At 42.1% G+C, this 26,771-nt stretch overlaps 1 protein-coding gene across 1 annotated transcript; it reads right to left on the bottom strand.

The window, feature by feature from the left end:
- LOC110528434 (uncharacterized) lies at window positions 1-26,771 on the bottom strand. Its single transcript, XM_021610493.3, has 5 exons — window positions 26,482-26,771; window positions 21,789-21,964; window positions 20,328-20,476; window positions 20,091-20,172; window positions 1-729 (listed from the first exon to the last, which is right to left on the bottom strand). The coding sequence occupies exons 1-5, from the start codon at window positions 26,557-26,559 to the stop codon at window positions 609-611; spliced, it is 606 nt and encodes a 201-aa protein (XP_021466168.2). The 5' UTR covers window positions 26,560-26,771; the 3' UTR covers window positions 1-608.

Here is a 26,771-nt window from a genome sequence, read left to right as displayed (position 1 = left end):
TTTATGCAAAAGGTTAGTACTGTTTATTCACGAGAACGTTCTAAAGTAAAAAATGCAAACAGTCTTTATAACACACACAAACAAGTTCAAATCTTAAACTACGCCATGCTCAGAGAGTCTGTGTTTATCCACTACACAGATACATTGTTTCTTTAATCTGCAACATGTTTCATAATCTTCTGCAAGCCTAACAGTTTCTCCTCTCCACGGGTGGAGGCAGAATGTCCTGTAAGGAACACAGTAGTACAACTTGTCTGTCGATAGCGCCTCTTATCATTTGTTTCACACTTGCACCCTGCTTACATACTAAAAAGGAGCGAAAGGTCATTGTTCTAATTCTGACTAAAACTACACACCATCAGATTAAAGATTTATGATTCTTATAAATGTCATACAATTATATGGTTTCAGGGTGGAATATTTTCATCATTACCTTTAAGCATATAATTCCCTTATCAAGAACCCTCTTAGGTTCTAGACAGCATATTTATTTTTAAGAGTTCAATCATAGGACAATTATATGAACACTTTGAATGCGGGGTCTTCATAGGTAATACCATCTCTGCATTGAGACAAAAGGTGCATCATCTCTCCTATCCTCTTCCTCCTTACCACTGAATCATAACCCAAACCACATCCCATAAACCCAGAGGCATCCAGTGGGCCCTGTTTACCCAGCTGGAAGACTTGGAAGATGACATCGCTGTTCTCTCCACCAACCACTCCAACCTACAGGGAGAAAAAAACAACAGTCTTAACTTTGCTAGGCAGACTGGTCTTAACTCAGGTGATGTAGATCAACACCACCACCCCAGCACCAGTTGTTCACATTCACATTTAAAAAAAAATAATTTAGAAGACGCTCTTATCCAGTGACAGTTAATACATTCACCTTAAGATAGCTAGGTAGGAAAACCACATGTCACAGGCATAGTAAGTACACTTTTCCTCAATAAAGTAGCTATCAGCAAAGTCCGCGCTTCAAAGTGTGTGTGTTGGGAGAGGGGCGGAGGGGTTTCAAGTGCAATTGTGTTTAAGGAAAATTTCATTACTATTCATTTTTTAAGGGGGGGTGAGGTGAGGAGGGGGATTACTTGAGATGTTCTCTTTGAAGAGGAAAGGTTTCAGATGCTTTCAGAAGATCGGCAGGGACTCTTACTGTATGTCCTAGCTTCAGGGGAAGTTGGTTCCACCATTGGGGTGCCAGGCCAGAGAAGACTGAGCGGGAGCTGCACTCCCATGGGGGTGGGAGGGCCAAGAGACCAGAGGTGGCAGAATTAGTGCTTGGTTTGGAGTGTAGGGTTTGAGCATAGCCTGAAGGTAGTGAGGGGCAGTTCCTCTCGCTGCTCCGTAGGCAAGCACCATGGTCTTGTAGTGGATGCGAAGTTTGACTGGAAGCCAGTGGAGTGTGCGGAGGAGTGAGGTGACAAGGCAGAACTTGGATAGGTTGAAAACCAGGCGGGATACAGCTTTCTGGATAAGTTGCAGGGATTTCATGGCACAAGCAGGGAACCCAGCCAACATTGAATTGCAGTAGTCCAGACAGGATAGGACAAGTGCCTGGACTGGATTAGGACCAGCGCCACTTCCTGTGTGAGTTAGGGTCGTACTCTCCGGATGTTGTCGAGCATGAACCTACAGGAGCGAGTTACTGCCTTTGTTTGCAGAGAACAACAGGGTGTTGTCCAGGGTCACGCCAAGGTTCTTTGCACTCTGGGAGGGCGACACAGTGGAGTTGTCAACCTTGATGGAGTTGTCTTTGAGCAGAGAGGAAGAGCAGATCTGTCTTGTTGAGGTTGAGGTGCTAGGCAGACATCCAAACAGAGATATCTGCCAGGCACGCAGAGATGTGTGTCACCACCTGGGTGACACGCATCTCTGCGACGCCCAGCCCTAAGGAGAGGAGGATCTGATGTCGAAAGCAGCAGATAGGTTTAGGAGGATGATAAAAGAGGGGAGAGAGTCAGCTGTGACAGTGACAGTCTCGGTTGTGTGAATTTAGATCCATTTGAGTTTGTGGATGACTTCACATACCTGGGCAGCCTCATCAGCAAGTACAGCAGGGCTCAAAAAGAATCAAAGCAAGATTGGGAAAAGCTCAGAGTGCCTTCTCCCAACTCTGTACCATCTGAAAGTCCAAATAGTACAGCCTGGACAAAGGTCCACCTTCACAACAGCAATGTGACGTCCATTCTGTTGTACGGGTCTGAATGCTGGAATGTTGTCAAAGGTTCAAACATTCCATCATGGATGCCTTAGAATAATTTGCTGCAATTTCTGGCTACATAAAATCACCTACCACAAACTCTACAGGAAAGATGAGGTGCAGGATCGCATGCCAAAGATATCCCCAAGGTAGACACCTGGGAAAGAAACCCTGGTAGGTCTAAAACTACCTGGTGCAGTACTGTGACGAATGAGTTGGCCAAGATGAACCTTTTTTGGGTGAGGCACAACACATGACCTAGGACAAAGAGCAGTGGAAGGAGCTCATTGTAGCCTTATGTCCCATAGGGTATTAATATTAAATAAGTAAGATGGTAACAAGAGTTCAAACTTTTAGAAAAGTGATCAATAGTTTTAACCTGACTTTAGATGAGGGGATGGGTAACCCTAACCCTTCTCCCGTAACCCTTCTCATTTATGGGGTTAGATAGGGGTAAGCCAGTCCACAGACTAAAGGTTGAGAAACTCCACTGTGAAACCTGCACACAACAGAACAACTCAGCATGTGTTGCTGGTAGAAGTCAATAAACACTGCAGAGATCAGTTATAATGTGTTCAGTGTGCATTGGTGCTGGAGATGTGGGGCCCGTCTCAAATGGCACCCTATTTTCTATATATTGCTTTTGGTAAGGTAATGCACTACTTTAGGCAATAGGGTGCAAATTTGGGGTGTAACCTTGGATTAGATAAGCAATACAACTGAGGCAGAGAGAACATCCCACTGGTAAATCAATGCTGTTTCAAAATAATTTGGCAAAATATTGTGACATGGAATCTACATAGAAAATACATCGGATTTGAAAAAAAGTCTTCAACGTGAACTGTTGTTTTAAGGGTAAAATTTCAACCTCCTGATTATGTCATCATGGTAACCACATTTCAACATAGACAAACCTTGTATAAAATATGTTGAATGTATACCTTTTGGCACAAAGTCAGATCTTCAACATAATATCCACCAGAAGACTGGGCCACTCCTCATACTGTAGAGCTGATCTATCTACAGCTATCCCTTTGGTCTCCCATCCACAGTTTTAGAGAAGCCCTGCTTAGGCTTGATATTTGTCACTGACCATAACCAATGTGCTATTGTGAGAACAATTGTTGAGAAGTCATTCCAAATGGTAGTTTCAAGAGAGCAAATGGGCAATGAAGCTTTGTGGGCCTATATAGCATTTTGGAAGTGTGACGGCCCCTCCCTGCTCCCTCTACTGGGTTTTTCTGTGCTTACTTCCTGCAGGAGATTGGTGGGCGGAGCTGGGAGGGGTCGTCAGTGCTGATGGGGCACACCTGTGAAAGCTCAGCTGTGGCATAAAGCCACTGTTTCCCCATTTATAAAGATATTCCTCTCTCAATGCATAACTTTGGTTGTTTAGTTGTGGCTTTGGCAGCTAACTTACTGACCTTCATGCCTCAACTGATTATTGTTTTGAGTGTTTTCTTTATTTATGGAATAAATTAATATTGTTATTCCTTTACTCAATGTGTGGTTTCCCATTGTTTGTTACAATCTTGAGCCAGGTTGTAACAGAAGTCATCAACAGCTATTGTTTAAATTTATCCCAGGATTCAACAAAAAATAGACAAGCATTGGATGATTTTAAAGGGAGTCTACAAGTTTAAAATGTATATGTTGGATTCACATCTCCATCTCATCCAAAAATACAAGTTAAAGAATAGTATTAAATAAAACTGTATTTGAAGTTAGATTTTTTTTCTCCTTTATTTAACTAGGCAAGTCAGATAAGAACAAATTCTAATTTTACAATGCCGGTCAAACCCTCCACTAATCTGGACAACGCTGGGCCAATTATGCGCCACCCTATGGAACTCCCGATCACAGCCGGTTGTGATACAGCCCAGGATCGAACCAGGGTCTGTAGTGACGCCTCTAGCACTGAGATGCGGTGCCTTAGACCACTGTGTCACTCGAGAGATTGGCATCTAACTACATACTTAGCTGTTATTTAAGTGGTCTGAGGCAGGCGTTGGCTTACAAGCATTTTTAAGTGCAAAATTAATGACAATGATTTTGAAAAACAGCTCAGAAATTTAACGATGTTGCTACGAAGGCTCTAATGATGAACTTTAAATTACTTTTGGGAAACCGGGCCACGATAAAAAAAATGTTTAACTGTATGACGTATTTCTCTTTCTCTTTCTTATATACATTGTCATGTCTAGATGTTCACCAATGTCTATTCAGAGCATTCGGAAAGTATTCAGACCCCTTGACTTTTTCCACGCTGTTACGTTACAGCCTTATTCTAAAATGGATTAAATACGTTTTTCCCTCATCAATCTACACACAATACCCCATAATTACAGAGTGAAAATCTTTTTTTTTTATTTACATTTTTACAAATGTATTAAACTTAAAAAACTGAAATAGCTTCATTACATAAGTATTCATACCCTTTGCTATGAGACTCGAAATTTAGCTCAGGCGCATTCTGTTTCCACTTACAGTCGAAGTCAGAAGTTGACATACCCTTAGGTTGGAGTCATTAAAACTCGTTTTTCAACCACTCCACAAATTTCATGTTAACAAACTATAGTTTTGGCAAGTCAGTTAGGACATCTACTTTGTGCATGAGAGAAGCAATTTTTCCAACAATTGTTTACAGACAGATTATTTCCCTTAAAATTCACTGTATCACAATTCCAGTGGGTCAGACGTTTACATACACTAAGTTGACTGTGCCTTTAAAGAGCTTGGAAAATTCCAGAAAATGATATCATGGCTTTAGAAGCTTCTGATAGGCTAATTGACATCATCTGAGTCAATTGGAGGTGTACCTGTGGATGTATTTCAAGAATGTATTTCAAGACCTAACTTCAAACTCAGTGCCTCTTTGCTTGACATCATGGAAATATCTAAAGAAATCAGTCAAGACCTCAGAAAAAAAATTGTAGACATCCACAAGTCTGGTTCATCCGTGGGAGCAATTTCCAAATGCCTGAAGGTACCACGTTCATCTGTACAAACAACAGTATGCAAGTATAAACACCATGGGACCACGCAGCCGTCATACCGCTCAGGAAGGAGACGCGTTCTGTCTCCTAGAGATGAACATACTTTGGTGCGAAAAGTGCAAATCAATCCCAGAACAACAGCAAAGGACCTTGTGATGATGCTGGAGGAAACAGGTACAAAGGTATCTATATCCACAGTAAAACAAGTCCTATATCGACATAACCTGAAAGGCTGCTCAGCAAGGAAGAGGCCACTGCTCCAAAACTGCCATACAAAAGCCAGACTACGGTTTGCAACTGCACATGGGGACAAAGATTGTAATTGTTGGAGAAATGTCCTCAGGTCTGATGAAATAAAAATAGAACTGTTTGGCCATAATGACCATTGTTATATTTGGAGGCTTGCAAGCCAAAGAACACCATCCCATCCGTGAAGCACGGGGATGGCAGCATCATGATCATGTTGTGGGGGTGCTTTGCTGCAGGAGGGACTGCTGCACTTTACAAAATAGATGGTATCATGAGGGAGGAAAATTATGTGGATATATTGAAGCAACATCTCAAGACATCAGTCAGGAAAATGGACAATGACCCCAAGCACACTTCCAAAGTTGTGGCAAAATGGCTTAAGGACAACAAAGTCAAGGTATTGGAGTGGCCATCACAAAGCCCTGACCTCAATCCCATCGAACATTTGTGGGCAGAACTGAAAAAGTGTGTGCAAGCATTTATTTCTGCAAATACTTGTTTGTTGCTTTTCCTTCACTCTGCAGTCCAACAATAAATCCAGAGGGACAATCAAGACGGAACAACATGGTTGTGGAGGGATTTGCAGAATCTCCACATGAGACCTGGATGGAGTCTGAGGGAGTGAGGGAAAGTGAGGGAAAGGATCTCTGGACCACAGGAAGACTAAGGTGGAGCGTGCCCACAGGACTGGAGAACCCAGGCCAATAGTGGCCAAGTTCCTGAGGTTCAAGGACATGGTAGCTGTTCTGGAAAGAGCCAAGAACTTGAGAGGAACGTATATCTTCCTCAATGAGGACCCTCCTGAAGTTGTGCGCCAGAAAAGGAACGAACTGATCCTAGCCATGAAAGCTGCCAAAGCACGTGGGGACATTGCTTACATCCACTATGACAAGCTCATTGTCCACCCTCCCTCCCAGAAGCCTGGAAGGGATGAGAGAGCCAAGCCTATGGATTCATAACTTCAACCGTGCAGCACACACACACAAACCAATTGATTAATTAATGGACTGCTGTATGTATATATTTTTTTTATCTTGCTTTGTTTGCTCTTTTCAGTATCATGTCTATCTCTGATAAGCTAACCATGAAAGGGCTGAAAATAGCCTATATCAATATACACTGCTCAAAAAAATAAAGGGAACACTTAAACAACACAATGTAACTCCAAGTCAATCGCATTTCTGTGAAATGAAACTGTCCACTTAGGAAGCAACACTGATTGACAATAAATGTCACATGCTGTTTTGCAAATGGAATAGACAACAGGTGGAAACTAGAGGCAATTAGCAAGACACCCCCAATAAAGGAGTGGTGGAGGAGGCCGTAGGAGGGCAACAACCCAGCAGCAGGACCGCTACCTCCGCCTTTGTGCAAGGAGGAGCAGGAGGAGCACTGCCAGAGCCCTGCAAAATGACCTCATGACTCAATGAGGGTGATATGAGGGCCCGACGTCCACAGGTCGGGGATGTGCTTACATCCCAACACCATGCAGGACGTTTGGCATTTGCCAGAGAACACCAAGATTGGCAAATTCGCCACTGGCGCCCTGTGCTCTTCACAGATGAAAGCAGGTTCACACTGAGCACATGTGTCAGGCGTGACAGAGTCTGGAGACGCCGTGGAGAACGTTCTGCTGCCTGCAACATCCTCCAGCATGACCGGTTTGGCGATGGGTCAGTCATGGTGTGGGGTGGCATTTCTTTGGGGCCGCACAGCCCTCCATGTGCTCGCCAGAGGTAGCCTGACTGCCATTAGGTACCGAGATGAGATCCTCAGACCCCTTGTGAGACCATATGCTGGTGCGGTTGGCCCTGGGTTCCTCCTAATGCAAGACAATGCTAGACCTCATGTGGCTGGAGTGTGTCAGCAGTTCCTGCAAGAGGAAGGCATTGATGCTATGGACTGGCCCGCCCGTTCCCCAGACCTGAATCCAATTGAGCACATCTGGGACATCATGTCTCGCTCCATCCACCAACACCACGTTGCACCACAGACTGTCCAGGAGTTGGCGGATGCTTTAGTCTGGGAGGAGATCCCTCAGGAGACCATCCGACACCTCATCAGGAGCATGCCCAGGCGTTGTAGGGAGGTCATACAGGCACGTGGAGGCCACACACACTACTGAGCCTCATTTTGACTTGTTTTAAGGACATTGCATCAAGGTTGGATCAGCCTGTAGTGTGGTTTTCCACTTTAATTTTGAGTGTGACTCCAAATCCAGACCTCCATGGGTTGATACATTTGATTTCCATTGATAATTTTTGTGTGATTTTGTTGTCAGCACATTCAACTATGTAAAGAAAAAAGTATTTAATGAGAATATTTCATTCATTCAGATCTAGGATGTGTTATTTTAGTGTTCCCTTTATTATTTTGAGCAGTGTATGTAGCCTTTTAAATAAGGTTCATGAAATCAATAACTTTCTACAATCAGATAACATATATTAGCCATTTCTGAAACTCACTTACATAATTTATTTGATGATACAGCAGTAGCAATACAAGGATATAACATCTGTAGAAGACACAGAAATGTTTTTGGGGGGAGGGGTTGCTGTATATATTCAGAGCCATATCTCTGTAATGCTTAAAGAAGATTTTATGTCAAGTGTTATTGAAGTGTTGTGGTTGCAAGTTCAGTCAGCACATCTACAGTGCCTTGCGAAAGTATTTGGCCCCCTTGAACTTTGCGACCTTTTGCCACATTTCAGGCAAACATAAAGATATAAAACTGTATTTTTTTGTGAAGAATCAACAACAAGTGGGACACAATCATGAAGTGGAATGACATTTATTGGATATTTCAAACTTTTTTAACAAATCAAAAACTGAAAAATTGGGCGTGCAAAATTATTCAGCCCCCTTAAGTTAATACTTTGTAGCGCCACCTTTTGCTGCGATTACAGCTGTAAGTCGCTTGGGGTATGTCTCTATCAGTTTTGCACATCGAGAGACTGAAATGTTTTCCCATTCCTCCTTGCAAAACAGCTCGAGCTCAGTGAGGTTGGATGGAGAGCATTTGTGAACAGCAGTTTTCAGTTCTTTCCACAGATTCTCGATTGGATTCAGGTCTGGACTTTGACTTGGCCATTCTAACACCTGGATATGTTTATTTTTGAACCATTCCATTGTAGATTTTGCTTTATGTTTTGGATCATTGTCTTGTTGGAAGACAAATCTCCGTCCCAGTCTCAGGTCTTTTGCAGACTCCATCAGGTTTTCTTCCAGAATGGTCCTGTATGTAGCTCCATCCATCTTCCCATCAATTTTAACCATCTTCCCTGTCCCTGCTGAAGAGAAGCAGGCCACCACCATGTTTGACAGTGGGGATGGTGTGTTCAGCTGTGTTGCTTTTACGCCAAACATAACGTTTTGCATTGTTGCCAAAAAGTTCAATTTTGGTTTCATCTGACCAGAGCACCTTCTTCCACATGTTTGGTGTGTCTCCCAGGTGGCTTGTGGCAAACTTTAAATGACACTTTTTGTGATAGTAGTTATATGGGCAACATTAGATCATTGATGAGATTAAATCAAATCACATCAGAAAAGGGTTTAATTACTGAGTCTCACATTACATATATCCACTGGAAAATATTTACTTAAATGAGATCATCAAAAAGACATTGAAATAGCATTAGGCTGAATTAGCTAGGTAGCTTTCTAACCTAAAAGAAGAAGCACCTTGCTGCAATGTGGCTACTGGCTAGCTACCTGGGGATGCAAACATCAGGTTGTATGGGTCCCACCTTCCATTTAGCTAGCCAATCCATGGTATTGTAGCAAAAAGCAGTGCTATGATTGGTCAATAAGGCTGCCAATCATATTTGAGTAACATGTCATTGTAGATTTGCGAGCACACAGAGATCATATACCGCAAGCACAGGTGCATTTCAAAACAGCACAGGAAAGTATACCATGTGCTCAATTCCACTTTCTGGGCATGCAACATTTTTGTCTGAGCTCTTAACTCTCTTTCAGTGCCTCAACATGATCCTCTGTGCTCTCAAGATGTTTAATCTGAACTCTCAACTCTCTCCACGCGCACTCAACATTATTGCATTATCTGCATTCTGGCCATTCCCCCCTGCACCCTCAAATTGTGAGAAGGAAATGATGCCATAGTTACACTGAAAAAACTGCCATGCCTGTAAAATAGAACAAGTCCACTCTGATGCGCACCTCAGACTACAACAAAATCCTCAACTCAACTCAGTCTTGAAGCAGGAGCGTGGGTAAAATCACTGGGAAAGCCGAGCCTGAAAGGAAAAGCCATATTATAACCTACGTGTTGTGACAATTACATTGTTTGCTCTATAACCCGTTAATTCATATCAGGGGTGCAACTTTCACTGGGACAATTTCACATTCTGAAATTGCCTTTTTGTCCCCCCCAGTTTTATAATTGGAATGTGATACAAAACTAGGCAACGGTGTGCTTTAGGACCATGCGGAAGGAAGCCTCCGAGCGGTTGGGTAGACTGTTTGTAGTGTTTATCCGACTGGATTATTTAAAAAAAAAACATTATGCCCCCCCCCCACACACACACATACACTTCTAAAACCAAAGTTGCGCCCCTGGTTTATACGCCTTGACACAGTGATATATAGGCTTAAGGCCGGGACAATAAGATGACAAACTGGCAGAATAAATTCAACCACACATTTGTTTCATAACAAAACCAGAGAGCAACATTTGTCCAGGTGAAGTTCACAAAACGTATTTTATATAACAAACAGTTACATGACCTACAGCATGGTTAGGCAAGGTAATGTTTCCGACATTTTCAGACTACTAACCAACTATTGATTTAGAACCAGGGAGAGTTACCCCAAGTCGCAAAGAAAACAGAACCTACCTCCCCTATTCCAGCAACATTTCAACTTCAACATTTCAACATCATCTAAATCACCTTTGCTTAGTCTAATACAGTGACAATTAAAATATACCGAAAGCAATTTAGTCCAATCAACGTAAGCTAAATGTGATGTGGCTGTCCATGGAACTGATTTCTGTGTTTGTGGTGTGTGTGTGCTTGCATGCATGCAAGTAGAAAAAAACTGTTTACTCACCCTATCATCCCTTCTTTCATGTTGCCTAAACGGTCTATGAATGTTATACAGTACATGCTTTTAGTTTTTGTTGTCCTAGGCTACCTGGCTAAAATGTTTGCTCGCTAGCCTAACTTCCTTTCATGGGCAACAATGCGCCAGGCCAGCTAGTTAACATTATCATACTATATATGTATATCTACATGTTGAACTTCCATCCTCTCAGGCCAGGGACACAGTGTATGAATTTTATGGTTGGATCAGAATCGGCTTTATAATAATTGGCCAGTATGGAGAATGAAGTAAAACGATAACTCCAAATCCCTATTTAGGAAAGGGCTGATTTTAGCTAGCTAGCTAGCCCCCAGAGGGCAACGACACAATGAGATGCAATAATGAAAGTATTTTTTTTCTGTCAATGACGTTTGGCTTTTGATGTGATGTGATTGTTCTGAAGCCAAATCACTTTTTTTGGTGCGCCAGGACGATTCACAGCTGAGCCTACTTAGTATAGCCCCATGCTGATTGGTTATTATTTAATAGATGTTTTTTCAAGGGAGGCCAAATGCTTGCTGGCTTGCCTTGCATTCAATGCTACAGGCGGCAACAATGTCATACTCTTTTTGACCAGACAGCATCAGATAGATACATTACACATACTGAGACAGGGGGTGTTGTTTCATTCACTCAGATGCTTTTTCTGGTTGGATACATTCAACCTCTTGCGAACTGAAGGAAATGTATAAAATACAGAGAGACAAAAGATAAATGAATTTGTAGGTTTTGTTTCTCTGTTTTTTTCTTGGTAAATGTTTGGGGAAGCCTGGCTTCCCTTGGCATCCATGAATACACACCACTGTCTTGAAGGAATGAAGAATAGCGCCGGAGGGGATGGCTGCCATTTTAACTTCTCCTAGCCAATTGTGCTATTTTGTGTTTTTTCACATTGTTTGTAACTTATTTGAACATAATGTTGATGCTCCCGAGTGACGCAGCGGTCTAAGGCACTGCATCTCAGTGCTTGAGGCGTTACTACAGACACCCTGGTTCGAATCCAGGCTGTATCACAACCGGCCGTGATTGGGAGTCCCATAGTGCGGCGCACAATTGTCCCAGTGTCGTCCGGGTTTGGCCGGGGTAGGTTGTCATTGTAAATAAGAATTTGTTCTTAACTGACTTGCCTAGTTAAATAAAGGTTATATAAAAATAAATAAAATACTTGTTCTTGCTCTTTTAATCTACTAAGCATGGCTTTGATAACGATGGATTTTACTTGTCTACCAACAATGACAACTCACCTGGGTCTGACAATTTATATGGAAAATTACTGAGGATAATAGTGGATGATATTGCCACATCTTCAATCTAAGCATACAGGAAAGTGTGTCCCCCCACGGCTGGTGGGAAGCAAAAGTCATTCTGCAACACAAGAATAGTAAAGCCCCTTTTACTGGCTCAAATAGCCAACCAATCAGCCTGTTAACAACCCTTAGTAAACTTTGGGAAAAAATTGTGTTTGACCAGATAGAATGCTATTTTACAGTAAACAAAATTACAACAGATGCTTAAAGGCACGGGCAATCAACAAGCACAACACTACTACACTAATGACTGATGATTGGCTGAGAGAAATTAATGATAAAAACACTTCAGTGCGGTCTTTGACATTTTTGATCATAGTCTGCTGCTGGAAAAACGTATGTGTTATGGCTTAACACCTCCTGCTATATTGTGGATAAAGAGTTACCTGTCTAACAGAACACTAGATGGACCCCCCTTCAAGCTAATGAGCAGTCATTCTGACTGCAAATTTCTAACAGTGTAATTAATATATTTCATATATGCTATCGCAAAAATAATCATTTGGGTCTGTTTACGAAGACCTTGGATAACATTAGAATAAGATTTGTATTTTATTTCAAATAACTCAATAGCATTTCCATTAGTGTATGTTACTGTAGACTATATGTAAAATAAGTAATTAAATACATTTTTTACAACTATGAAACAGAAAGCATGTGTTGGAACATGGTAACAACTTATTTTTCTAACGACATGGGTCCAGCCACACTTGTTTTCTTTGCAAGCAAATTGTTTGCCAATGACAGTGACAACGTGCCAACGTAAGGTTCCACAAACCCCATCATCACATTCTCTGACACTTGCTCACCTGCTGGCCAATGTGGATATTTTCCCAGATATTGAAAGCAGTTCAGCATGTACAATTACACACAATCTCACTGTATAGCCTACCCCAAGTAGGCCACAGTAGACTGATAAGACTCCTTTGATTCAGTAGACTGATATAGGGTACAAACCATTTTAAGATTATAATTAGAATGGATCAATATGATGGAATGGTCCACTCTTCTATTGGTGATTACATAGTTATGCATTGTTCGCTTCCCCTCGCTCATCAACTCACCCATTCTCCACATCACACTTTACTTAATAAATGTAATATGTTGTTATATGTGTGAAATTAGTTTCTGTATAGTTTCTGTTCAGTTTCGAGACAATTATCGGGATGATTATCAGCTGGGCACTACACCTTCAACTGACAGAAGAAGGAGCGGAGCAGGCCATACTGTCAGGAGAAGAATGGGCAGTGGGGGAAAACCATTACAAAAATGACATGTCCTCCTAAAACTGGTTATAACTCCAGTTCTGTTTGTGATATTAATAGGTTAGCAGATCTTTGTTTGATTGTTTAATAGGTTAACCCATCTAATGCTTCCTTATTTGCAGTATCGGTGCGTGGGTAAAATTACTGGAGAAGCCAAGCCTGAAGAAAAAAATATTAGCACCTATGTGTTGTGACAATTACGTTGTTTGCTCTTTAAGTTGTTTGCTCTATAACCAATTAGTTAATTTGCCACCGTGATATACAGTATAAGGTTGAGAAACAAGAAGACAACAGTCACACATTTGCAAAATAAATTCAACCAAGTTTCATCACAAAACCGGAAAGCAACATCTATGCCAAAAGACACATCTGAACTGATGTAACCACACAAAAAAACACAGTCCCAATCGAATGCAGGCTGATCAACAAAGCAAAGCAAAATATAATCCCTGACCAGTGCCCTCCCGCTGTGACCCTGCCTTATTGGTGGTGCAGTGGTAACACAGTCCAGCAGCAGGCCAATGAGGCCGACTCACACTGCGACTCCCTCCATCATCATCTTGTCAGAAATGAAGCTCCACAAAACACAAACAGACTTTTAAAGAACACAGGATGCTATTGACCAGCAAGCATAGAGTACACAACAGTCAGTCAATAGATTATCCTGACTTCCCGTAACCCTTCTCATTTATGGAGTTAGAGAGGGGTCAGCAAGTCTACGGACCAGAGGTTGAGAAACACCACTACTGCAACTGTCACAAAGAGAAACCCTTGCTGTGTGTAGCGCATGATGAGTCCTGTCAATAGCTGCACAGGCCAAATGCTGTTCACAAAGAACCCAAGTCTCAAACTGAATTGATTGAACTACTGTACAGTAACGATTGGGATACAAACCATAACAAGCAAATCAGTCATTTCCAAGAATTGTCAACTGGCTATGTATACTGAACAGAAATATAAACGCAATATGTAAAGTGTTGGTCTGATGTTTCATGAGCTGAAATAAAAGATCCAGACATTTTCCCTAAGCAAGAAAAAAAAAATCTCACATTTTGTGTTGAACAGTGCCTTGCCTTGCTCAGAGGCAGAACGACAGATTTTTACCTTGTCAGCTTGGGGATTCAATCCAGCAACCATTTGATTACTGGCCCAATTCTCTAACCACTAGGCTACCTGCCGCTTGCTGCTACCTGCCACACGGCCCCATGTAGCAAGGCTCTAGACACGATTCTTTGAAACTGAAAATGTCCCAGTTCTTCCATGGCTTGCCTACTCACCAGATATAGACATGTCACATATTACGCATGTTTGGGATGCTATGGATCGACATGTACGACAGCGTGTTCCAGTTCCCGCCAACATTCCACAGGCCACAATCAACAGCCTAATCAACTCTATGCGAAGGAGATGTGTCGCGCTGCATGGGGCAAATGGTAGTCACGCCAGATACTGACTGGTTTCTGATCCACGCCCCAAACTTTTTTTAAAGGTATTTGTGACCAACATATGCATATCTGTATTCCCAGTCACGTGAAATCTGTAGATTAGCTCCTACTAAATTCGTTTAAATTGTCTGATTTCCTTATATGAACTGTAACTCAGTAAAATCTTAGAAATTGTTGCATGTTGCGTTATATTTTTGTTCAGTGTAGTAGTGACAGACTCACAATCACAGGCTTTAGAGCTTTCACTTGGATTGTTTGGTTCATGTGATTCCTGAACTATTTTGATAGATATTATTGTACTATAGTGAAATTGAAATTATTGCGTCACACAAAACAAAAACTAATTCAAAGAAGTATAGATTTTTAAGCATTAGGCTGTTCTTGTTAGGAATCTCAGAACACCTGAAGAACAGCAGCCAAACTGGGCAGTTAGAAGATAAAGCCCCTTCTCTCTCATCAACCCACAGCACTACAGGAGTTGCTGTGTGACTTATGATCTGAGGAAGCTGGTGGGAGGAGCTATAAGAGGACGTGCGGTCACACTTTATTTGGATTTTCCACCTGTAGATGCTCTACAGATGGTCATATAATCAATAAACTGTTGATAAGCAACTGACTATTGGTTGTTAAGCAACTGCTTGATAAGGTTACTGTTAGGGTTAGGGCTATAGTTAGGGCTAGAGTTAAGGTTACGGTAAGGGTTAGGTCAAGACTCCGTGCAGGCCAGTCAAGTTATTGGACACCGATCTCAACAAACCATTTCTGTATGGACCTCGCTTTGTGCATGGGGCATTGTCATGCTGAAAGAGGAAAGGGCCTTCTGTCACGCCCTGACCTACAACACCATAGGGGGTGATCTAGTTTTTTTTATTTCAATGTGTTCTTCTAGTTTATTTTCTATGTTGGAGATTTGTATGATTCCAATTAGAGGCAACTGGTAATCGTTGTCACTAATTGGGGATCATATTTAAGTAGCTGGTTTTCCCACCTGTGTTTATGGGATATTATTCATGTGTAGTTGCATGTTAGCACTCCATTGTCGTTACGTTTAGTTTATTCTTTATTGTGTGGTTCACTTACTTTAAATTAAACAGATGTGGAACCCACATCACGCTGCACGTTGGTCCGAGTATGCTTCCAACGATTGTGACACCTTCCCCAAACTGTTGCCTCAATGTTGGGAGCACAGAATTGTCAAGAATGTAATTGTATGCTGTCGAGTTCAGATTTCCCTTCACTAGAACTAAGGGATGTAGCCTGAACCATGAAAAACATTCCTCCACCAAACTTTACAATTAGCACTATGCATTTGGGCAGGTAGCATTTGCCTTGCATCCGCCAAACCCAAATTCCTCCGGTGGACTACCAGACGGTGAAGCATGATTCATCTAACCAGAGAACGCGTTTCCACTACTCCAGAGTCCAATGGCGGCTGAGCTTTACACCACTCCAGCCAACGCTTGGCATTACACATGGTGATCTTAGGCCTGTGTGCGGCTGCTCAGCAAAGGAAATCCATTTCATGAAGCTCCCAACAAACAGTTCTTGTGCTGATGTGCTTCCAGAGGCAGTTGCAACACTTCCAGAGGAGTGTTGCAACCGAGGACATATGATTTTTCACGCTTTTCAGCACTCGGCGGTCCCGTTCTGTGAGCTTGTGTGGCCTACTACTTCGCGTCTGAGACGTTGTTGCTCCTAGACGTTTACACTACACAATAACAGCACTTACAGTTGACCGGGGCAGCTCTAGCAGTGCCTGACCTGTTGGAAAGGTGGCATCCTATGACAGTGCCATGTGAAATGGCCTTCAGTAAGGCCATTCCACTGCCAATGTTTGTCAATGGAGAGTGCATGGCTGTGTGCTCGATTTTATGCACCTGTCAGCAATGACTGTGGCTGAAATATCAGAACCCACTCATTTGAAGGGGTATCCACGTATGTTTGTATATATAGTGTATCACTATAATGCTGTTGTAAGAATGACATGAAATACTGGCTACTGTAGCATGTAGTGTCCACAATAAGAGGTTTTATAATACTGTGAAATTGTGAAAATGATAATGCCTTTTGGTATAAGAGCTGTTTGAAACACTGCCTGGAATTTCAGCCTGTTTAGGTCTGATTGAATTTTGGCCTGCCTGGTGACCAGATGGTAAATTAGTTAATACACTAATAAGAAAGAGAGTTCCAAACCTCTAGTTTTCTGTTTTCCCACTCAGACCACTCCCAGCTAAATTCTGAAACATCCACGGTTTATTGCATAATGTTAATGACAAGTAACAATAGTTATCACCCAGAGAATTCTAAGGTCTGACTCTTCACCTTTTACCCGCAAGCTTCATAGTGTATGTTCATGCAGGTTGTGGTAAGTGTTGAGAAATATTGTCTAGCTATTGCTTTGTACAAGCTTCTGGACTAAGGGACCAACATTCTGAATTGGCAACCTAAATCAAACCAACCAGTTTCTTTCCCTAAATACAACATTCATAAGTGAATCACACAAATATATGTAGTACCTTTGACTGTGACGATCGTTTAGAGATGGATTGGACCAAGGTGTAGCGTGGTAGGTGTACATTTTACTTTTATTTAAATGACACCGGAAAAAAAAGCTAAATACAAAAACGAATGTAAAGCTAAGCAGTGCAGAAAGCAACTACACACAAACAAGATCCCACAACTAAAGGTGGAAAAGGGCTGCCTAAGTATGATCTCCAATCAGAGACAACGACATACAGCTGCCTCTGATTGGGAACCATACCAGGCCAACAAAGAAATAGAAAAACTAGAATGCCCACCCAAATCACACCCTGATCTAACCAATTAGAGAAATAAAAAGGCTCTCTAAGGTCAGGGCAAGACATACCCCCCTCCCCCCACCCCAAAGGTGGCAGCTCCGGTTCGGGACGTAGACCCCACTCCGCACTTCCATGGAACCGGACCGTGGATTGTCGCCGGCTGCTCTGGACCGTGGATCATCGCCGGCTGCTCCGGACCGTGAATCGTCCCCGGGGACTCCGGACCGTAGATCGTCGCCTGGGGCTCTGGACTGGGAACCCTCGCAGGGGGCTCAGGACCGCCGACCTTCGCTGGATGCTCCGGACCGCCGACCGTCGCTGGAGGCTCCGGACCGCCGACCGTCGCGGGAGGCTCCGGACCGCCGATCGTCACTGGAGGCTTAGGGCCATGGATCTTCACTGGAGGCTAAGGGCCATGGATCATCACTGCAGGCTCCGGGCCATGGATCATCACTGGAGGCTTCGGGCCATGGATCATCACTGGAGGCTTCGGGACATGGATCATCACTGGAGGCTTCGTGCCATGGATCATCACTGGAGGCTTCGTGCCATGGATCATCACTGGAGGCTTCGGGCCATGGATCACCACTGGAGGCTTCGGGCCATGGATCATCACTGGATGTCTGGAGCGTAGAGCTGGCACAACCCGTCCTGGCTGGATGCTCACTTTAACCCGGCAAGTGCGGGGCGCTGGCACAGGACGCACTGGGCTGTGAAGGAGCACTGAAGACACAGTATGTATGGCCGGAGCAGGATATACTAGGCCGTGGAGGCGCACTGGAGGTCTGGAGCGTAGAGCTGGCATAACCCGTCCTGGCTGGATGCTTATTTTCGCACGGCAAGTGCGGGGAGCTGGCACCGAGCGCACCAGGCTGTGAATGCGCACTGGAGACACAGTGTGCATCACCGCATAACATGGTGCCTGAACGGTCACACGCTCCTTAAAGCGAGTGCGGGGAGTCGGCTCTGGTCTGAATCCTGGCTCCGCCAACCACCTCGTGTGCCCCCAAAAAATACTTTCTGGGGCTGCCTCTCGTGCTTGCGTTATGGTTGCGAACCCTGAGTCCGGACCGTGGATCGTCCCCGGGGACTCCGGACCGTAGATTGTCGCCGGGGGCTCCGGACCGGGAACCCTCGCAGGGGGCTCAGGACCGCCGTCGTTGATCCTCCTTCGCTGCCTCCGCCTGCTTCCATGGCAGGGTATTGTCCCCTGCCATAACCTCCTCCCATGTCCATGATGTCCTCCACTCCCTTTTCTCACGAGCCCAGGATCCCTGCTCCTCCTGGACAGCCTGCTTGGTCCTTTGGTGGTGGGATCTTCTGTCAAAATCATTTAGAGATGGATTGGACCAGGGTGCAGCGTGGTAGGCGTACATTTTACTTTTATTTAATTGACACCGAAAAAACAACAAAATACAAAACGAGCCTAATCCGCGACCGTCTACAGTAGCACTGGGGTTCCCAAACTGTTATGCTTCGTGACCAACTAACAGAGATGTCTTTTGAGTCTCGACCCACCCTGAGGTATTGTATTATGTAATGGGAGCGTCTGGCAAATGACTAAAGTGTGATGTAAATGTAGTGTTATGTATATTATGTATTTCATTTGTTGTTTTTTGTTTGTTTCCTTTTTGGATCCCAGGAAGAATAGCCACTGCCTTGGCAACAGTTAATTGGGGATCCTAATAAAATACTAAATATTAAGGCCTGAGCAGTGAAAAACAAACAGACCAAACAATAAGTAAAAATTAGATGAATAATACCCTCTTCCTCAAAACATTTAACTGAATGTAGATTTGAGTATGTCTTCTTGTGACCAATTTAAAGAAATGTACTGCATAGTTATGAAATTATTGGTAACAATTCAGGGTTTCTCTGTATCAAAAAGGGGCTTAGGTGGTGGGACAGGCAGGTGGCATGGCAATAAGCCTGGTGGGTCATCTGTGCCGCTTTATTCTGTCCGCCTCAAATCTTGGGCAAGAAGATATGAGACTGTCATCTTGGCAGCAGAGAAAACAATTCTATACATTTTCACATGTTGAAAGACACTGTTGCCCTTTTAAAGTCATTTTCTTGCAATCATATACATTCTGCTATGGAGATGAGACAACATTTTGCCATTTTTAAGCTGATGTCCTGCAATTTTACGCATTTTGACATAATTGTTTTCTTTTGCTCAAACATTATATCAAAATCAATGGGGGCCTAATTTTCTAGCTTTTATTTAGGTGATTGTAAATTCCCAAAGATAATAGGCTATTATTTAAAAATATATCGGTCCATTATCTTTTCTGTAAAGTTTCTATTTGGTTTTAGTCGTTGGTCTAGCATTCCAAAGGTTGATTGTTGGAGTTAGCCCCACCCTTAGCCAAACCGTTATTCTAAACCATATCGAAATCACCTAACCTGCTTTGTAAATTCAACTAACCTTTGTTGTTAGTTCCTATAACCTCCCAACATAATTTTCCTTTGTTGTTGCAGCACAACAACCACAGAAAGATGTATATTACTATACATCATCCAAGACACATTTCACTGATTCACGTACAGAATATTACAAATTGCCCTGATTCCACATGGATCAATCATAATCTCATAAATAGAAGCTCAAATAGACTAAATACACATCTTTCATAGATATACACATTAATAACATACACAACCTATGAACAGTCTAATCACTATAAATGACGTTTCTTTCTGACAGACCGTTGTACTTACCTGGAGACGTCTACTTCTTTGTCCTTCATCTTCAGTTTCATTGTTGTTCCCTGGACCTCCTCATAAGCAACAGGTGGATGGGCTGTAACACACAGTACAAATACTGTCACTATGAAATACCTGGACTTAAACCCGATACAATAGCAGCAAACTATGTTTAACGAGCTCCAGTCAAATAAGAAGATATCATGACTACAACATAGGGATATGAAGTGTGACTGATATTGTTTCTCTCACCCATGATCCCCATAATGTTGTCTCCTGTCGGGCGCTGCCTCAGGACAGGCCACATGAACTTGATTCCATTCCCCTTGTAGAGCATGATGATGATCGGTGTTAACCCTATGATGATGTCCATCGCCTTGTCCAGTAGGATCAGAGACACACTGCAGGAAGTGACATAAGGCTCATATTGATCAATTCAATCAACAACAACAAAAAAAATGAAGTACCACGTAAGATAATAAATGTGGATAGGCAACTGTTAGGAATTTTATGAATAATGACTAAACAATATCTACATTTTAAATAGAACTATAACTAATGAAACTTATACTCTGTTTTATTATATCTGATTAATCTGATTGTATATAAACTGTTGTTCGTGGTTACATGGCAGCGCGCTACGAGAATAAATACTATTATCTAATTTTGATAAGACTTGTCTCTGTCTATTTTATGCAAATAGAAATCTTACAAATTCTTATAAAATAGACTGAGTGATTTAATTCATGTACAATTAATAGGAATTATGAAATTCCAGTGACAGCAACTTAATACACTGAGTGTATAGTATTTACTGAGGCCTAAACCAGACTGAACACTGCAGTCACTGTCTCACATCACTTGGTTTAACCAGGCTATTATTAAAACACCTTGCACTGTACAATAAGCTGAAGCAGAAATCTAATCACAGAAACAAACAATACTGTAGCACAAAATGACTTATATCAGAAGGTCTGTAGTTTGTCTGTGATTCAGAACCTGTCTGTTTCGTGATTGATTTTCAGGCTCCATAATAAATATGTTGCATCCTGTCCATTGCAGAAGGTGATGACAGTGGTGTCTAACTCAATATGTGTCATGTCCTGATCTGTTTCACCTGTATGGTTATGTTATCTTTTTGCAGGAGTCGTGTTCTAAACACACCCACATGTTTTTTAGGAGCGACATAGTTGTGGTTGTATTTCTACCTCTAACTGTAGTTGGAATTGAGTAGATCGTAGGTGGATCAGCAATGTTCTCCATTTCACTTAAAGCTTAAACATGAGAGAACATTTTCACAAATAAACTGACAGACAGACAAACACACAGACACACACACACTGTGCAGACAATCAGTTATTCAGTGAGGGCATTTAAACAGGCAAGGTACTACACACAGTCAGACAGTACAAACAGACAAAAAATATCAAACTATTTTTTTTTAAATATGTAGAAGAATTGTCCATCAACCATGGTATGGCATAATCATCATCAATATTTAAGCCATTACAAAAGTTATCACACACTGACCACACCTAAAGTGATGTTCAACAAGTGCAGCTATGATGTAGAGGAAAGATGGTCACTTGATACATCTGTCATTGATTCCTACTCCTCCCTCTTTCCATTCCTTTTTAACATGGGTGAGAGGCAGGAGCAGTTGTAAGAATTGAATTGTGAATTGTGTGTGATGATGATGGAAGTTTTTCTCACTGGGGACTCCATGGTGGTGGCTCATGGTGGGGTTCGCCCCCTTCTTGGGCTTGTGGGCCACCTGTGAGGTTTCTCCCTGGGGCTTGGTGACCACCATGGAGGTGAGAGGAGTCACAAAGCCATACTTCAGACAAAGATCCAGGGCCTCTTTCTTCACCTTCTCGCTTGACTGCACACTGAAACACAAACACACACACACACACACACACACACATTAATGAAATAGAGGTGCTAAAACATACATTGGAGTATGTAATTACTGACAAAAATGACTATATAAAATAAATAATGGAAATACTGAGCTATGTTTTATGCTACATGTTTGTGTTTTATTATATGATTCTATACTATATTTGAAACAATTGCTCAGAGGAAGAGATTTTGTTAAACAATACTTTTTTTCTCCAAAAGGTAGGGGGTCAAAATTATTGTCACCCCTGTTTTCATTGCCTTTCAATAGCTCATCTTGTGAAGATAATGGAGCCTTTTTCTAAAATATATATAAAAAAAGACTTATACCGGGCTGGGCTTGAAAAAAAGCCTGCGTGTCTGTGCACCTTTACCTACTGCTCTCTCTCAGCAGCAGCTGTGGCCACTAGTGTATTCCATCATTGGCTGGGCCAGAGAAATTTGTGGCCGTGATGAATCTTATTTTTCTGATGATTGACATTTTTAAAATTGCGATAAGAAAAGGCTGGAGTGCATTAGGGAGAATGGTGATCCACGAGACCGTGACAGACAGTGTATCTCAATCTCAGGAGAAGCCCATATTCCAATGGCATCTGCATGACCGATACATCCTAACAAAATACACCCTATGACTGACCTGCGGATGTGCCTTGCTGAACCTTGTAAACGATTTAATGTTAACCCATGACTGATCCTAATGTCTTCCTAATCAGGCATAGGCTTGATGCAGTTATTTAGGAATGAAAAATGCATTCAAAACATGGGCCTTTTGAGCAATTACTTAAAGCAGGGGTGTCAAACTCATTCCACGGAGGGTCGAGTGTCTGCGGGTTTTTGTTTTTTCCTTTCAATTAAGACATAGACCAATCAAATCAAATCAAATCACATTTATTTATATAGCCCTTCGTACATCAGCTGATATCTCAAAGTGCTGTACAGAAATCCAGCCTAAAACCCCAAACAGCAAGCAATGCAGGTGTTGAAGCACGTTGGCTAGGAAAAACTCCCTAGAAAGGCCAAAACCTAGGAAGAAACCGAGAGAGGAACCAGGCTATGAGGGGTGGCCAATCCTCTTCTGACTGTGCCGGGAAGAGGACTGGCCAACCAGGTGAGAGGATTTCGACACTAATTACTGACCTTAATTTGTCTATCAAGTACGAGGGTGGAGCGAAAACCCGCAGACTCAGCCCTTTGTGGAATGAGTTTGACACGTGATTTAAAGAATTGAAGAAAAACAATGTATCTGGTTGAAAACGGCCTATGTGGCTTCGAGTCAGAAACATTGATTCTAGTGTCAAAATTGACTACAAAGTGTCAATAGGATAATTGTGGTTATAAAGTCAGTCTTGTCTAAAACTGAGATTTGTGAGATGATTAGGAAAATAAATTATGTCACAGAATTAAGGGTATACCACAGTTTTCCTTTTCCTACCCACTTGCCCACACCTGGCATCACCCAAGTAATAATCAATTCCTGATTTTAATGCCAGTGGTACGTTTGATTTGACTTTGGATATCCCTATGGGGCTAGTTAGGGACCATCAGTAATTTACACAATGTTACATGGGATAATATTTAAAAATATCAATAGCTACAAATTTGAATGACTTAAAAACCTCAAACCAACTGTAAATTGTAGAAATTCATATACAGTTTTTACAGCTGTTTGAAGCTGGTGGACCAAAACCGAGAGTAAAAGGCTCAAGCGCGAGTCTCTGCCATGTTACGAGGTAATGGTACACAGGGGAGGTGGGAGATTTGTTTCAATGCAGCCTAATGCTGTTGCAATTCACCTAGCTTCCACATAGAGGAGAAATTCTATGTGTATCACCTTGAATTATTTGTCTTTGTTATTTCAATATCAAAATTAAATTATTGTTTTTAAAGGCATGAATGGCTCGTATGATGTTGGATGACATTAATGAATGAGATGCATTGAAGTGGGTCTGAGTGACTGCTATAACAGGACGTGCTCTCACAGCTCGATGGTGGATAGATTATACAAGGCTACTAGCCTACTAAGTCTAATAATGATAATAGCAATACTTCTTATTATAATGAGAATAATAATAAGAGAAATAAGAATAAGAATAACCACAACATAGTTGTTTTCGTTACCAATAATAACTTTGGAAATGTGTGCATTTCTGTCAAAGTAAGTGCCTTATTACGTTGTAATAGTTTCTGCATGTGGTGTTATGTTGTTTCTACTGTAGCATAATATTTATGTGTATATTCCTTATAACCGCGGACACGTGAGGCTACGTTACTCATTTCATAACCTTTATGGTGTTATATTCAATGCTTAGGTAGCTAGCGCCATTATTCTATTAGCTCTGTAAAACAATGCTAATTGCGTCAGAGAAGTATTGGCTTGTTGTATTTTGAAGCTACCCTGGAATTTAAAAATATATATTTTCTTATACCACTTGGTTGTTTTCTGAGTGCATTCCACAACGTTGTTCATCATGTCCGCCTTATCCACTGCCTCCATTTTGAGGCTACAGTCAAGCACGCAGTCTGGCTTGCTTTTTCTCTCTCCCGTCCGGTGGTCCACCTTCCCTGTGACCGAGATAGTTGATGTATGGACAGTGAAGAGGACATGGATGTCTCGTTTGTCATGTCAGTTTACTGCCAGCTGTTGACACTTCTTATTTTGTATAACGAGTCATGTAGGATGGCAGTAGCATTGTTGATGAAATGCAGTCATCACAACGGAACTAGGAAGCAGTCTTGGGAAAAGAGGTTGGCAAAGAAGGGACTTGCAAACATAGGATCTGTGCTCCAGTATTCTCTTATGGAGTTCTTTACTATCCCCATGAGAAGGACTGGCACCAGGAAGGTATACATTTCAATAATTGTGGTTGTCCCCCCCCCCCCCCCCCCCCCACTCCTGGCTCTCTCTTCTCCTGTAGCTCCAAAGCATAGCGATTGGTCTCTGCTATGTCTCCCTGCCTCAGATGGAAATGGCAAGGGGTGTTGCACTCCAGACTGGGACTCAAAGCAAACAGCAGGGCCAGGAGGTGTGAAATGGCAGACAGCCTTCAAGCTACCACAGAACTCCTGTTCTTCATCCACTGTCAGTCTGCCTCCATCACCACCTGCATCTTCAAAGGGAACTGGGACTTTGTCAGTGGACAAGGGGGTCTTCAGATTCAGGGTTCTCAATGACTGGGGGGCAGCTCCTCACTGTCACTGTCAGAATCTGATTCCTGACTTGCAGACTCATTGTCAGAACTATTTTAAAGATCCAGCATTTCCGCATTTGTGAGTTGTCTCCTTTTGAAAGACATTGCTAATGCTACAGCTTAGCTCACTAGCTACATACATAAACCACAACACTGAATGGCTCAGTGGGAGTGAGAGGTTACGTGAATGACTGCCTGCACGTGCCATTTGTATCAATAAATCACTATCAGAAAATGTTTTGTGTGGTAATTATTTATATATTTACTGTTTTCTTCAAGTATCGGTGATAAATCATGCATTCCGATTCTTGCATAGATTGTAATGGGAACATAGTACGTGTGTAAAATACTTTTTTGAAGGTTGTACTGATTATGATGAGCTAAGGAAATTCCAGCTATGTGTGGAGCCATGTTTGTTGACATATAATGCATTCTGGGTTTCACTTAATCGTCTGTCGGACCAACAATTATTTCCATCAATGGTGAGCTCACCCATGATGTGATTAATTATAAAAATGTAATTGCTATTAGCTAATTCATATTGTAGTTTATGTCAGCCGAGAGTTAGAAAATATGACCGCTTGTGTTGTGTCAATTTTTCCTCAGTTATCCACTGAGGGCTAGGACAAATGTAGCCTACATTTTCCAGTTTGGATGATTGCGTTATGCTTTAGGTACTTCAGTTAATATCTGAACATTGCATCCAAAAATAAACTGCTCACATTCCGGACATCACTTTATAAGGACTGTGTTTGTGTAAATAGTTTCTGAAAAAAGTGTGGCCAGCTCAAACTCTGATTGTTGCGTCATTCGAAACTGGCCATTCTAAACAAGCTTTCTAAATATGGTACGTGTGAAAGTGTTAAGTTATCTTTACTTTTACTCAAGGATGATAATTGGGTACTTTTTCCACCACTGGTAAGCAGTATATAAGAGAACTAACTGTACTGCCTCAGTGGAGCTCCCGACCGACGTGTACTATGGTGCATTAAGTTTGTTGGAACCTCTCCAGATTGTCGATAATAAAGAATGACTCATTTAATATTGACTTCAGGTGTCCCTGGTGTTCATTTCCACGTCAATTCTATGACACTTGTCTCAGTCTAACACAGTCCAGCTCAATCTAACCCATAACATTTGAGGTGATCTTGAATATTTCTATTTTGTGCTCTCTGCGCACCCAAAACTGTGCTCAATAGACACACCTGAACTTATGTAACCACACAAAAACATACAGTCACAATTGCATTTAGGCTGATCAACAAAACAAAATATCATCCCTGACGGAGTGCGCTGTGGCCTGTACATGATCCTACCTTACTGGTCAGTGCCGTGGGAACACAGGCCAGCAGCAGTCCAAGGAGGACGACTCGCGCTGCGACTCCCTCCATCATGGCCTCGGCAGAAATGAAGCCCCACAAAATGCACACAGCCTTTTAAAGAAGAACACTAAATGCTATTGGCCAGCACATAAAAAGTACACAACAGTCAATCAATCATCCACCAATTCCTGACTATGACATGCTTACTGTATGTTTAAAAACAATGGGAGTGGAAATCTAATCCACACCGCTAAACCAGACTCCATTTTCTTGCATTCTTTCTG

The sequence above is a fragment of the Oncorhynchus mykiss genome, chromosome 7, assembly GCF_057628025.1.
Source record: "Oncorhynchus mykiss isolate SJ-2025 chromosome 7, ASM5762802v1, whole genome shotgun sequence".
NCBI lineage: Eukaryota > Metazoa > Chordata > Actinopteri > Salmoniformes > Salmonidae > Oncorhynchus > Oncorhynchus mykiss.
This window is presented reverse-complemented; position numbering and strand designations above follow the sequence as displayed.

Excerpts from the sequence above, each read along its gene's own strand:
- LOC110528434 (XM_021610493.3), bottom strand. The coding sequence starts at position 26,559 with ATGATGGAGGGAGTCGCAGCGCGAGTCGTCCTCCTTGGACTGCTGCTG. Across the intron at positions 21,965-26,481 it reads CCACGGCACTGACCAGTAAG|TGTGCAGTCAAGCGAGAAGG; the intron begins GTAGGATCATGT and ends TTTGTGTTTCAG. Across the intron at positions 20,173-20,327 it reads CAACATTATGGGGATCATGG|CCCATCCACCTGTTGCTTAT; the intron begins GTGAGAGAAACA and ends TGTGTGTTACAG.